This window comes from Mauremys reevesii, linkage group 2, assembly GCF_016161935.1.
Source record: "Mauremys reevesii isolate NIE-2019 linkage group 2, ASM1616193v1, whole genome shotgun sequence".
In the NCBI taxonomy this organism is placed as follows: Eukaryota; Metazoa; Chordata; order Testudines; family Geoemydidae; genus Mauremys; species Mauremys reevesii.
In genome coordinates, this window is record NC_052624.1 from 204,057,877 (window position 1) to 204,071,953 (window position 14,077).

The 14,077-nt window shown below is 43.3% G+C and overlaps 2 protein-coding genes across 7 annotated transcripts in view; one reads left to right on the plus strand and one right to left on the minus strand.

The window, feature by feature from the left end:
* Positions 1 to 338: 338 nt before the first annotated feature.
* LOC120397467 (myosin regulatory light chain 2, smooth muscle minor isoform) lies at positions 339 to 13,887 on the minus strand. 6 transcript variants are annotated; one of them, XM_039523337.1, is made up of 5 exons: positions 13,604 to 13,887; positions 12,564 to 12,754; positions 3,612 to 3,830; positions 3,205 to 3,366; positions 1,462 to 1,634 (listed from the first exon to the last, which is right to left on the minus strand). In XM_039523337.1, exons 3-5 carry the CDS (start codon positions 3,793 to 3,795, stop codon positions 1,462 to 1,464), a joined length of 519 nt encoding a protein of 172 aa, XP_039379271.1. In that variant the 5' UTR covers positions 3,796 to 3,830; positions 12,564 to 12,754; positions 13,604 to 13,887. The 6 variants fall into 6 exon arrangements, with proteins under 6 accessions (XP_039379269.1, XP_039379271.1, XP_039379270.1 ...); XM_039523336.1 differs by having other exon boundaries at positions 3,612 to 3,810; positions 13,604 to 13,882; XM_039523340.1 differs by lacking the exon at positions 12,564 to 12,754 and having other exon boundaries at positions 3,612 to 3,810.
* The window catches only part of MYOM1 (myomesin 1), a 147,679-nt gene continuing 144,884 nt past the window's right edge, over positions 11,283 to 14,077 (plus strand). Inside the window, exon 1 of the mRNA XM_039523330.1 lies at positions 11,283 to 11,329. The gene's annotated coding sequence lies outside the window, so the exon portion shown is untranslated. The remainder of the gene's footprint in view (positions 11,330 to 14,077) is intronic.

Genomic DNA, 14,077 nt, shown 5'->3' on the forward strand with positions numbered 1-14,077 from the left:
ACAGCTGACGGGTTTCACCCCAGAGGTACTGTATTTCAGTACTGGAGAAAAATGATCCCTCTCAATAGATTTTAAAACTATAGCTTCTCTCATCCTTGAGGAGCCTGAATAAATAGAGGATGACAATATTACTTCTCTGATCAGTGAAAATACACTGTGAATTCTGCCAAGAAGTCCATAGTGGAGGTTTGTTTAAGAGCAGGATGATGTTTGTCCATTTTTATTATTACTACTTATATTGTGATAAGTACCTAGGAGCCACAGTCATGAGTCTCTCAAACAAGTTACCTAACTGCAAGGAGGTGGGGGCTGTGTACATACAAGAAATGAAATAGTTAATCATCTATTTGCATCCTACTTTTTAGATCATGACAGCAGCACATGTACTTAATTGATAACATCACCACACAAGGAAGACCCTTATTAACATCAGCACGATTGTTTAAGAATGGGTAGCTGAAAAAAAAGTGAGTTCTGATCATACTGCAGTTGCACATGAAATCAAGGGGCTTGTATAGCAACAATACATCATTTTTTAAATGCAGTCATTCAGTAGTGGTAGTGCAGACACCTCAGTCTAGAACAAGTTATTGGTGGGGAGGGGGCAGAATGGAAATATAAACATGTCCCCTCCTACTTGAAACATTAGCATCATGCTTGTCTTATCTTCTATATTCCTGTTCTCCAAGTTACAATTTTCCAAAATACTCCCACTCTTCAAGTAAAGGAAAATAAATAAGGGCTAATCAGTATGCACACACAAAAATCATGAAAGCAGTTTACATCAGCAGCACAATTCAGGGAAGAAAGAAGTGGTTGCTGTTCAACTGCAAGTCTTCTCCAATCATTCTGTTTATGCCTACATTATACACTAGCCAGACTTCCCTCCAGAGACTAAAGCCATTAGTTGTGAGTGTTTAAATTTAGGCACCAGTACTTTTCACAATATTATAAAATGGAGAATCACTGCCTCACTTAAGTATAAAGAAATAGTACTTGATGCAAACATTTTATAAACTGTAAACTTACTGTAACATCTTGAGTCTTACCCAGATTTCATTTTTAAAAGCATATGTACCTACTCTTGATGACATTTAGTAACAAGAAAATGTCACTTTACAAAACAGTTTGAGGTATTTTATTTATATAGCAATCTTTATTTCAAAAGGACATTATTACAAAAATGTAAAAATCCAGCTAAACCAGAAACATTGAGACTTTTTTCCTGGGCCTTCAAATTCATTGATCTTTGTCCCCAGATTCTTTTCACTACAATATCCCCCACATCCAGCTTGATTACACAGGTGCAAGTGTGCCAGAATGGCCTGGAATAGATAAATATACTGAAAAAAGGCAAAAGCTGTAAAAGCTAGATGCATGCAACAGGTTCTACCAGGAAAAAACCCTCAAAAATAAACGCAAGTGAAAACTAGAGCTAGCTGCCGGTGTCTGAAATTTTGTTCAATCATCCTTGTCTTTTGCTCCATGTTTAAGGATGCGTGTGAATTCAATGTAATTGAAATTTCCCTTTTTGTCAATTGGTGCCTCTCTGTATAGCTCATCTACTTCTTCATCTGTAAATCTGTCTCCCATTGTCGTCAGCAGCTCTCTCAGATAATCTTCTTGAATGAACCCTGGAATATAATGTGTACAGTGAATCAGGATAAACCAAAAAAGTTCTCTTACTGGATCTTCAAATAGAAAGTAATCACATTATATAAATACGCACCACACATGTATTGCTTAAGAGAGAGACAGAATAAATATTTACAAGCCCATTTAGGCATTAACTCCAGGGAGAAGGAAGGAAGACAAAGTTGTCGATTTAAGACTACAGGAAGCCAAAGTTAAATACTGTCGCTGCATTTAACAGCAGGGCTGGATTATTTTAATTGCAAAAAACATGTTTAATTATGCAAACTAAGATTATATCCACGTCTTATGCTTCAGAGTCAAGCTGGAGCGCTACAACAGGATTATGAGAGCCTCTACACCTTCCAACTCCCTCTGACACTTAAGGTAATGGCCACCATGAGTCTTGGATGAATGGCCTGATTTAGTACATTCTGCATGACAACCTCATCTTTTTCCACACATAATACTCCCAGAACTTCAATGGTAAGAAGTGAACTCAAGTTGCATCAAAACAGTCTGTCTGGAAAGATGCAAGTTTATATTTTCGTTGAAACAAACAGATTTAAGACAGTCTTAAGAAAAAACTTTTCTAGATGGAAGTTTGTTTTAACTGATTGTATTCACTGGTCTTAAACATTTTCTACTTAAAACTGTTGAGCATACAATCCAGCTCATATTGAATGGGAGCTGAATCTAGCCTAACTTAAATGTCAAGGCCAATGATGTGAAGAAATCTAAATATTTCAGATATATTCGTATGTTAGTATCAATTCAATGCCAAATTCTAAGCCAGAGGTTCCCAAATTGACACAGTATGGAATACAGCATCATAAGCTTGTGTTTGGGCAGCCACCCATAACACATATGTGAGCCATCTCTCCCACTCCTATTGGTGATCAAACATTGCTATGGCGACAACTTTTTCTTACATAAAAAAATTAGATATTTTATACATTTTAGTTTTCTTTTAAATACAGTTTAACAGGAGGAAATGAGGAGCCAGCAAGTGTTGGAAGTCAACTCTACAGACCACCAGCAAGTCTTTTGTGGGCAACTGGTGTTCCATTAACCAATTAAAAACTACTGTTCTAAGCTTTTAAAATTATAGGAAATTTAAGACAGCTCCCACATTTGTTTTTAAATGGCTCTTTCAATATTTTGGGTTCTGATAGATGAATTTTAAGCTACTGTATAGGTTTAACAGTCTTTAAGCCCAATATTTCACGATTTCTGATGCAGAGATTAAAAAATTACATTAAATGTTTTTTAAGCTTGCAAAATAAAAAAATAGTAATGATCATCAGTAAGTTGTATACTGGGTATATTCATGGCTTGTCTACACCAGCAAGGGTGTAAATTCTAGAGTGCACAACACACTGATGCATGAACTAGTTCATATGGATCTGCTGATGTGCACTAAGGCACCATGTAGACAAGTTTTTAGAAGCCCATAACCTCAAATGATCTACTTAAATTCATTATATATTTACAGTCATGGCTGAATAAAAGAAATCCTTTTAATGAAGATTCAAAAGCAGATAACCCAGCATTGATATTTCACCTACTTACCTGTTGCTTCTTCGTCAAAGCAAGCAAAAGCATTTCTGATTACATCTTCTGGATCTGTGCCATTTAGTTTTTCTCCAAACATTGTAAGGAACATAGTGAAGTTTATGGGACCTGGAGCTTCATTCATCATAGCATCCAGGTATTCATCAGTTGGATTCTTTCCTACAATTAAAGTAGTCATATTTCCAATAGTCATTATAATGTGTTTATTCATCCACCCAATTTTATTTGTCAATTTTAAACAGAATAACACCTTTCATAAAGCAGCTCAAAAATGTATAAAAAGTTAACAGCTATGCTATTATGATGATTGCAACAGGCACACAGCCATTTTATAATGCTCAGTTAATATAATGGATGAGGCCACAAGTATCAGATAAATAGACAGCTGGAGAAATAAACATTACCAAGGGAAGCGAGCATATCATGCAGGTCTTCTTTGTCAATGAAGCCATCTCTGTTCTGATCAATCATGTTGAAGGCCTCTTTGAATTCTTGAATCTGTGACTGATCGAACATTGCAAACACATTGGAGGTTGCGCGCTGAGGGCGCTTCTTAGTGGTCTTGGTCTTTGCCCTTTTGCTAGACATGATGGCTGTTGGATTCTAGAGGAGAAAAACAGTGACTAAAGTGCAGGAAATTAAATGTAAACAACAGATGTAGTTTAATACACAACTCTAGTTCTTAGATATCACAGTTCCTTGAAAAAAAAAAAGAGTCTGAATTCTGAATAATGTGCAAAGGTACATAGATCCACAAATTTACCATTCACTTTTTGTTGTATTTTCTTTTATTAGAAGCTTAACTGTGATGATATGTACTGGCCCTTTGGGGTTCAGAGGAAAACCCTCCTGGGCTGAGAGCAGACTGCATCAATCTGGTCCTTGAAATAAAGGCGCCCCCCCCCCCATACCTATGTCCTGGTACTTCAGCATATTATTCAAACCTTGAGGGGTTAAATAGATTGGTATATTTGGCAGGCGGGGGGGCCTTGCTAACCTGGCAGTTAGAATTATAGTCTGATTACCCTGCCTGAGCAGGGCCAAGGAGCTCACAAGTAAGCCCAGATATCTGGAAAAGGTGATTCTCGTTTTTTTGAAGTTTATTTACTTTGTTATATTAGTTGAACATAAAAGACTCCTATGCAATCTGAGACCAAAGATAGAGTGGCTCTTAGCTCTTATGTTTTTGTTTGGTTTAGGCTGTTGAGAAAAAAAATACAGCATCCTAGGAAAGTTGTGTGTGTGTTAAAGTCCTTTCAGCATCATTAGGCAGAGGGTCTGGTGTATGTTGAGTGTGGGGGGAGAGTCTGGGCTTAGTTACAAAACAAACAATGCACTGCAGTTTTGTTAGGTAACCAAGAAGCCTGAACTAATATAGCATATCAATAGGTGCATTCTAAACTATGAAATTGCTTTTCAATAATGCACTAGATTGTGTCCCTTTAATGAAGTAAGGTAGTTTCAGGTACTACACAAGTCTATGTGGTTTTACAATACGCTTTGTTTTTTTGTTTTTTAAAAAGGGAAGTCAACAATATTGCAAGTATGAAATGGGAAATTGATAAAATGGGGGGGGGGGGGAGACAGTGAAATTGACTACACAAAGTATTTTCAAATGTGCAAGTAAACTAACAACTTAGTAAGTAAAATAATTCAGATAGAAGTGAAGCTTTCAAGTTTATGGTATCCATTCAGTTGTGATTATTTAAATATTTACCTTTTAAGCCAGTTTAACGATAACATTGGAACTGATCCACTAGCTTGAAATTTAAATACTAAGGCCTCAGTTCTACAACTGGATCAGCATGGATGGACCTTTGTGCCCATAGGGTATATCTTGTTGATTTCAGGCCTGCCCATGCAGCTCTGTCTGAAGAATGAGGGCCTTACTGTTTAGTTAAAATATAAGAATTGTTGGCAGAGAAGATTAAATATTTAAAGAGACATTTGTCAAATAAAAAAATTACACTTAGTTATTACACCTAACTCTATTATAAACAGAGTAACAACGCTTTTCCAGATTATTTACTTTGGGCATCGGACTGACTATACAGAGTGCTAGCTATTTCCCTATTTGCCCCGATGTAGTTAGTTTCATCCTTCACACAGCAATAGGGTAGAGAAACATTTTGGCAACTAACAAAATGACTGTAAAGCCACAAAAATTGGCAGCTCTACTCTTGAGTAGATGTACCCTAAAACTATTTTTAACTCCGCTCGTGTAAAAAAATAATTTCAAGCTGATAGTGTCCCATTAATCTATATTACTGTCCATATCAACCCAGATTTGGATTTAAATAATTCTCTCACAAAAACTGAAGCTCTTAAAAAGTGAACTACAAGGTGCTAACTTAGTGTGCCTCAGAATTCTGTATCATACCCAGACTGGGTTTTGTTATATGCCATACATTTCTTTGCTCCTTGATTATGAGCTTCAGCCTAAACACCTGCAATTAAGTGTCCAAGAAGCCATTACCACCAGCTTAAGTTTACTTGCAGCATCCCGGTTTGGCTAATTTACAATATCATCAAATGTTGATCTTTAAAACAAGCTACTTCTAAAAGTTAATTGCACCTCTGAAAAGAGCTAATCAATGAGTCAAAAAAATAGTCTCAGTGACTCCTTAAACAGATTGCTTGTAAAGTGACCTTGGAGAAGTCAGTCTATCCAAAATAAAATAAAAGGCAATTAAAGGAAGGGTACAATTTTAGTTCATTTTAAAAGTGAACTGAAGTTAACTAAATACAGCTAAGTAACTGCCATCGGCAAGCAATCAGAATTAAAGTACGTAATTAACAACCAAGTTAAATCTAAAAGATCACAACTCTGTCAAGAAAGAAGTATTTTACCTTGCTTTATATCCAAGAGAGCGAGTGAGTGCTTTATCAAGCCTCCAGATGGTAAAGAGAGGCCACTGCATAGGTTATAGTCTTCCCAGTATATCTACAAATAGCATTAGTGATTTCATCCACTGATTAATTCTCCACTTTTAAAACTTATGTTCCATATACAACATTCTTCAGACATACGAAAAACAAACTGCTATGCCCTGAACTAAAAATAACCAACAAAACTCAACTGCAAGTCACCCAGCAACTGCTCTTCATTATACTTTCACAAAACAATCTCTCTAAAACAAGTGTTCAGAGTACAATAAAAACAAAATTTCAGATTTAATGTCAGGAAATCCATTTTATTTCTGAAGTAACACAGTTCACCATAAACCATTAAGCTAATAAGCTAACAATCTGCTTTTGAGACACAAGAGAAAGACTTAAAATTTTAAATTGGACACACTTCAGGTAGCAAGCCAACAACTCCTCATCCTTATAATCTGAATCTCTACTCTGATTCACTGCTACCCAGAACAGGTTCATGTTGCCCTCAAAACTGAGTAGAATGACAATCCCCTTAATTATCTGAAGTTCTTTAATGTGCTCTGATAATTGAGACTATACTGTAAGGAAAAGGGCCATGCAGATCAAACATACAGGAGTGACTCCTTGCCAATCTCTCTCCTACAATTCTATTATTTTGTGCATGTAGAAAAAACAGACTACTGCAGAGATTAGAGGTAAATCCATGGAGAAAAAAACAACACACAAATATAGTTCAATTTGGAAACGTTTTACTTTGCAATTTTCTATATCTTAAGCAGTAGAGGGAGAGGAGTAGATTCAGTGAGGGTGAGGCACCAGGAAATTTGCTACAGGAGATTTAGAGGTGATAGTGGACAGTGCATTCAACGTGAATTTGCAGTCACATATGGCAGTGGCTCTCAAACGTTTTTCTTCCGCAGACCACTTGAAAATTGCCGAGGGTCTCAGCAGACCACTTAAAGATCTTTCTAAATGTTGTTTATACTGTTAGCTAACTACTGAAAAGTGCTTTGGATAAAAATGCTATATAAAAAACAACTTTTGTTCTACAAATAAAAGCACACAATTCATATTTTAGTATCAGTATCACCTTTCTAATGCAATGGATGTCCCCTTTCTCCCCTGCTGCAGCAGCCCCCGAGCTGGGGCTGGGAAGGAGGGGGGTCTCTCCCCAGCAGCTGCAGCCGTGGAGCTGGGGAAAGTCACCTCTTTCTCTGTCAGCTGCAGCCCTGCACATCCCAAATTCCACCCCCAACCCGTCTTCTCAGCCCACTTCCCCCTCCCACCTACCCCCTGTTCTCCCCAAGGCCACCACCTCAGCTTACGTACATCTTCTCCAGCGTCCAGGCACTTAACTAGTGGAGCCACGCAAGCGTGGTCCCGCTAATTAGGTGGGTGGCCCTTCATTCTCTTGTGTGCAGCTGCCCAGGCGGCACCTTACAGGGAACTATCTGCAGACCACCCGAATGGAGCTCACGGACCACAATTTGAGAACTGCTGACATATGGTATTAAAAAGGCAGGAGCAATTTTGGACTGCATAGAGAGAAACATTAAGTTTCACAAGGTAATAGCCCATCTATACAATTCTGGTGTAGCCATGTCTAGAATATTGTGTTCAGTTCTAGGCACCGCTTTACTAGAAAGATATCTACACACTGAAGGATATTCAGGGAAAAGTAACAAAAATGTTTTAGGAGGCTGGAGGGATTAATTTATGATGAGTCTGAAGTGTTAGACAAGTATAGCTCAGATTTCAGAGTGGCTCAGTGTCAGCAAAGAGGACACAGGATGGATGAAATCCCAATTCCACTGAATTCAATGGCAAGACACCCACCGACTTCAATGGGGTCAGGTCGTCAGATTCAGTTTAATAGAGGGAAGTACACTTAGTAACTAAAACAGGTTAAGTTTAGGCTGAAAATGAGGGAGGGCTTCTACAGACAAGTTGGAATATCAGACGCTGAACAGAACAAAATACAACAAAAGAATCTTCGGCAGAACATAGATTAGAAACATTTAGTAAATTTTTCACCTAGGTAAATTTCTAAACTGATTAGAGCAAGAGCATCAACAGCTGCCTTCCCCAATGTACACTTACTTTGTCCATTGCTTCTCAAGCCCTCACTTGTCCTGAAGAGATATGCAACGTTATTGTAGGGCAAGAATCATTTCCACCCAATATTCTTGATCGCTGGTAGATTGTAAATACCAGCCTAAATGCTGATCTACTAAATTCCCAGACTGGTCATTTGTGATTATCTATTGTTTAAAACAGAGAAGTCCCAAAAGATTTTATTACTTGGAGTGAGATTATGTAAGAGGTGTGACCGAGAAATGATGCTTTAAGGTATCAAAAGAATTCCAGTTGCTGTACAATATCATTAATGTCTGTACCGCAGTAGCTCCTAAAAGCCCGAGCCCCATTGTGCTGGGGACTATAGAAATAGAACAAGATGACTGTCCTAGCCCCGAAGATCTCACAATCCAGTATTTTCATCGGATCTTACAAAAGCCACCCTCCTTAGATTCATAACTATATCCTGATTTTACTATTTCCAAAGGGAAGGAACATATGTCAGTGCAAAAATAAATTCAGTATTAGCATAAAACTAAACTGGATTTAGTCTGTTCCTAAACATGAAGCTCTGAATGCTCTAGACCTTGTTTATTCTGGGAACCATTCAGGAACTTTTTAGTAGAAGGACTTAACGCAGGTCTGCACAACATACAGCTCGCATGGGCTCACTGTGCGGCCCACAGAGGGGTGAGTAGGCAAGCCAATGGCCATCTGGCTGGCCGGCGGGATGGTGAGGGGGCCGGTGGCAGGTTGGAGAGTGAGGGTGAGCCAGCGGCAGGAGGCGGGGGCAGTGGCAGAAGGTAAGAAGCCAGGCAAGTGAGCTGGCGGCAGGGGAGGGGGGCTGAGGAGGCGAGCGGGGGCGTGGGGGGCTGAGCAGGTGAGCAGACGGGCAGTGGCGGCAGGGGAGGGGGGCTGAGGAGGCGAGCAGGCAGGCAGTGGCACGGGGGACTGAGGTGAGCTGGTGGCAGTGGCAGGGGGGCAGGTGAGCCAGCAGCAGGGGAGGAGGGCCTGAGGAGGCGAGCAGGTGGGCAGTGGTGGGGGGCAACTGGGAGAGGGAAATGGCAGAATGCCCCCAACAGTCCCGAATGTTCAAGTAACTGCCCCAGGGTGGTAAAGAAAACTGGGTCATTATGGCTTGACAGTCCCTCGGGGAATCACTGCTAATCCCAGGACCAGACAAGCTGCTGTGTTTGCATCAGGGGTTCTTCAACTTTTTCATAGTGTGGAAAACTGGTTAAGACAGGGACTGCCTCATGGGTTCATGTGCCTGTTGTCACTGCAGCAACTGCTTCCATGGAAAAGCCACCTTGAGGACGTTTAAATGTATATTTAGCTTCTTTCTATCTCGCAGTCAGAAGAAGCTGGCCCCATGTGCCTACACCCAGCTCTATGGACTCAATCCCACCACACTTTGGGAACCTGAGCAGCCAAGTCTGTCCCCAGCAGTGCAAAGGCAAAGTGAGGACAGGATCAAACCAAATGTCCATCCCCACGTTAGAGAAGAGAGAACTATGACATACTGCACATAAATCCAAACCACTTTGTTAGCTGAAGAGTTAAGCTGTAAATTTTAGAGGAGCCCAGGTAAAAGCCCATCAACAAATCTCACTTACAAATACTCAACAGCTTCCCTAAAAACCCAGAGGCAGGACAGTCTAGAAATGAACAGTTCAGGGATCCAACCCCACAGCCATATCATTCTTCCCTGTTCTTCACCATCCCGCCTGCCCTGCCCCCAAGAATCCTAGCCACATCCCACCCTATCCAGGCCCCCACCTCTTCCTCTGCAGAGCAGCCCTTGCCGCAGAGCCAGGACTCAGCAGAAGGGCAGTTTAAATAATTTACCGAGTCAATGTTATAAACATGACACAGGTCTTTGTGATCCCTGGTGACACCTGGTGTTTGGGGCCAAGCCATTTTGGGGGTAGGAGGCTAAGAAAATGTTCAGAAAGGGAATGATGGATATTTGTGAAATACCTGAATTACCAAACCTCCCAGACAAATCCTACCTGGCCTAGGAGGGCTCAGGGGAGCTTGTAATTTTTTGGAGAAGTTAGATGGAAGTTAAAAATGGATCTTAGTTGTAAGTTAGGATCAGTCTGAACTAGAGTGGCTACCACTGGCCCATTACATCTGGGTGAGCATCTCTGTAGCAGCACTGGGCCTGATCTGGTTTGGCTCCCATCCCCTCTCCAAGGGTTGCAGCTGTCTGGAGGTGCCTGCCTTCCACACCTTCCTCATTCACTCAACAGGGCAATTGTTTACAAAGGGGGGGGGAGGGGGAAGAGATCTTATTCTACTTCTAGCAAAAAGACATTTTTCTTTTACCTTAAAAATACTACCTTAGGGGCCTGCTATAACATATTACCAAGGTTCAATACCGCTGTTTCAGTGGGGCAGCACTGGGGAAGGAGGGTTTGTTTCCGCAGGGCGGGCAGCACTGGGTTTCGGCCCTCAGCGGTTTTCTTTGGAGTAATATAGCCCTCGCTGCTTTATGAGTTGTGCAGGCCTGACTTAACCTGTGGTAGTCATTTCTCCGAGAGTTTATTGGCCCTTCACACAAGATGACATTTATTTAGGTAGACTTTTGCAAAAAATTCTGAAAGCTGGTGAAGATAAATCTAAAAGATAGCAAGTGCAGCCACTGTACTAAAGCTATGGTGATCATTTAACCATATTATGTGGTTAATAGAAAAAAGCTATAAAAATCATCTATATAGTGATATTCCAGGGTTATCACTTGTCTGTCTGTATGTCACTCTGAAGTCTACAATGTCTGCTGAGTCTGTGTGAAGGGATGGAAACAGCTACAAGCATGGTTGAGAGCTCACCAGGTTAAATCATCACTAGGATTCATGGCCTGTTACCAATTTTTAAGTTTTCTGCCATTTTGACTGTGTGGTGTACAGATGCAGTAGGAGAGGTGTCCGTCAGTCCAGATTGTGATATCGGAGGTAACTCAGCCAATCACCACCATTACTTTTCAGCTAATTTACATGCAATAACTTAATTAGATGTATGAGGGAGACTGCACAGATGGGATTTACTTGGCCCAGCTGCCAGACCTGTGAAACAACATAGTTGAAAGCCTACTAGAATATAAATAATTAATTAGAGGAGGACAGTAAAACTTCTTACTCCTCCACATCAGAGGGGAAAAAAGGTAAAACCTAGTGACTAAATAGTTTAGGAGATTGGTAATAAGCTTTTCATTTCTATAGTACTGCTATGAATCAAGGAGTAACCAATGATTGGGTAGTGACCAAAAGTTACTGCCTTCTGTTAGCTATCTGACAACACAGGAGGTGCTGAAAAAACATTTTGGTGATATGCATTCCCATCACGAGGAAACTTACCAGTCACAACTGGAAACATGGATAGCATGAAGGTCAAGGATGCTATGTTTTAATATGCTCATCACCCTAGTATTTGGGAATGCTACTAAATTAAGATATCTTCTTCTATTACTTTCTCAGTGATCAACTTCCAAAACAGCCCTGTTGTTGTGACCTTGTTCGCTGAACTCTTACTCATGTGGGTATTCACAATGATCTCAGTTTATTTTATTTCAAAAATTTAAAGAGGATGTTTGTCACATTTTATTTATTTTGTACAGCCTCCAGTATGTTTAAGAATGGCCCATTAAAAATGTGGAATCAATGGGAACAGGATCTGACTCAATTTCCTTGGTCAACATAGAGGGTCACAGATTGATTATCTGAGCATATATTGGTCTAAAAATTAAGAAACCAGTTAAAATATTTTAGAGCAGATGCAAGTGATTTAGCCTCTCTGTGACTCAGTGCCCGGTTTGGATGGTAATAGTAAATAGATAACAGTAACTTTCTGCCTCACAGCAGTGCTGTGAGGATAAATACATTAAAGATCGTGAAGCACACAGACAATACAGTGATGGCGGCCATATAAATGCCTCAGCTCAAGGTAATATCTGGACCCTTTGTGTGTTAACTATTCAGAAACATAACATCACACCCCTTCTAAACTTATTTAGCTCTTCTGATTGACAATGTGGCTGTCCACATGCTAGAAAATGGAAGTCACAATTATATCATTATACTGGAGCTTTTCTTTAACATGAATCACAACCACGGATGCACTGCTAAAATATGACCTACAGAAGAATAAATTAATGTATGTGCTCTTAAATTAATGTATGTGCATCCCTCATTTTCACCATTAGCTATTTTGTCAACTACTCTGGCTATCTTTATACATTTTCCATTTATGAAAAACACAGAATTTCAGCCTTTCAATATCACAGGAGAATCATCATCCAGGCACAAAGTCTACTCACTCACTGAGTCCCATGAGAACTGAAATGAGAAAAACTTTACTAAGCTGTTGGAAAGAAAACAAAAAAAGAGAATAAGACTCACCCCAAGCAAGTTTTGCAAGGTTGATGTATTAAGGCAGCTTATGTAGTAAGGTTTAGGTGTCTGCACCTCTTTCCACCCGAGCTATTTCGTGAGTTTCCAAACTTTTGTAAGTTTCTTATACTGAGAAGTCCAAAGGAGGCCGGGGTCACGTGATACCAGGGACAGGGTAAAATCTGTCCTGTTCGCAGAGGCTGCGGAGCACAAGTTTATAATTTCTCAGCCACCAAACACAGTGCGAGCGACTGGAGAGCTCAGCATTACGCCAGCCGGGGGTGGCTCCCTGCCATGGCTTTCTGCAGCCGTTTCCTGCCAGGCCCTTTCCCTGGGCGCTGCCCAGCTCGGACCCGTCTCTCGCCAGACTCCTGCCGGGGTTCCGCTTCCCCCCAGCGCGCCAGCCACCTCGGCCAAAGGCAGCGACCCTGAGCCGCGCCGAGAGCCCCAGGCGCAGTCCCGGCGCCAGTGAAACCGGCCCCGGCCTCAGAACCGCCCGGGACAGACCGCACCGGCCCGTCAGCGGGGCGGCCCTTCCCATCCACGCCCACCGGGCGGGGCGGCCCCGGCAGCCTCCTCCCCACCCAAGAGGGGCCGCTGAGCCCGGCGGCGACCCACCCACCAGCCCCCACCCGGCCCAGGGGCAGCGACTCTGCCCCTTCCCGCCACCCCACCGCGGGGCAGCCGGACCCAGCCCTGCCCCTGGCTCCCAGCCCGCTGCCGGCCAGCGCCCCCGGGGGCAGCCAGACCCAGCCCTGCCCCTGGCTCACAGCCCGCTGCCGGCCAGCGCCCCCGGGGCCGCCGGACCCCCCCCAGCCCCGGGCGCACCGCCCGCTGCCCGCCCGCGCCCCCGGGGGCCGCCAGCCCCCGCCCTGCCCCTGGCTCACAGCCCGCTGCCGGCCAGCGCCCCCGGGGCAGCCGGACCCAGCCCTGCCCCTGGCTCCCAGCCCGCTGCCGGCCAGCGCCCCCGGGGGCAGCCTCCCGCCCGCCCAGCGCGAGCACTGGGACGCTGGACCCAGGAGACCCCGGCCCGCGAGACGCGGCCTCACCTAGCGGCTGCAACGGAGGCTCCGGCCGAGGCGGGACTGGTAGAAAGCGGCGGCTGCTCCAGCTGCCTCGGCACTTCCGGAGAGCGCGATCAAGACCGAACCACCGCCCGGCCAGCGGGAGGGGGGGGAGAGGGGACCCGGGCTACACCACTGGCGGGGAGAACGCGTCAGTCAGGCCCAGGGCGCTGCCGCAGCGCAGATACCAGGGAGCCGAGTGCGGTTGCTCCGCAGGGAGCCTGCTGCTCACGACCCCCGCCCGAGAGAGTTGGTTCGGTCGGCACCCCCCCCGTGATGTGATGGTGCAGTCCTGTGCGCTCACCGCATTCCACCGTGCGGGGCGGGGCGGGGGAGAGGGAGATGCTGATGCCCTTGTAAGGCAATCGCAGGGCGTTTCCTGTTTGTCGCTGTTACGACACAGGCTTCGTTCGAGTCCCGGGTTAGGCGGAAGCGTCCGCACCCCGAGCTGGAGGGAGG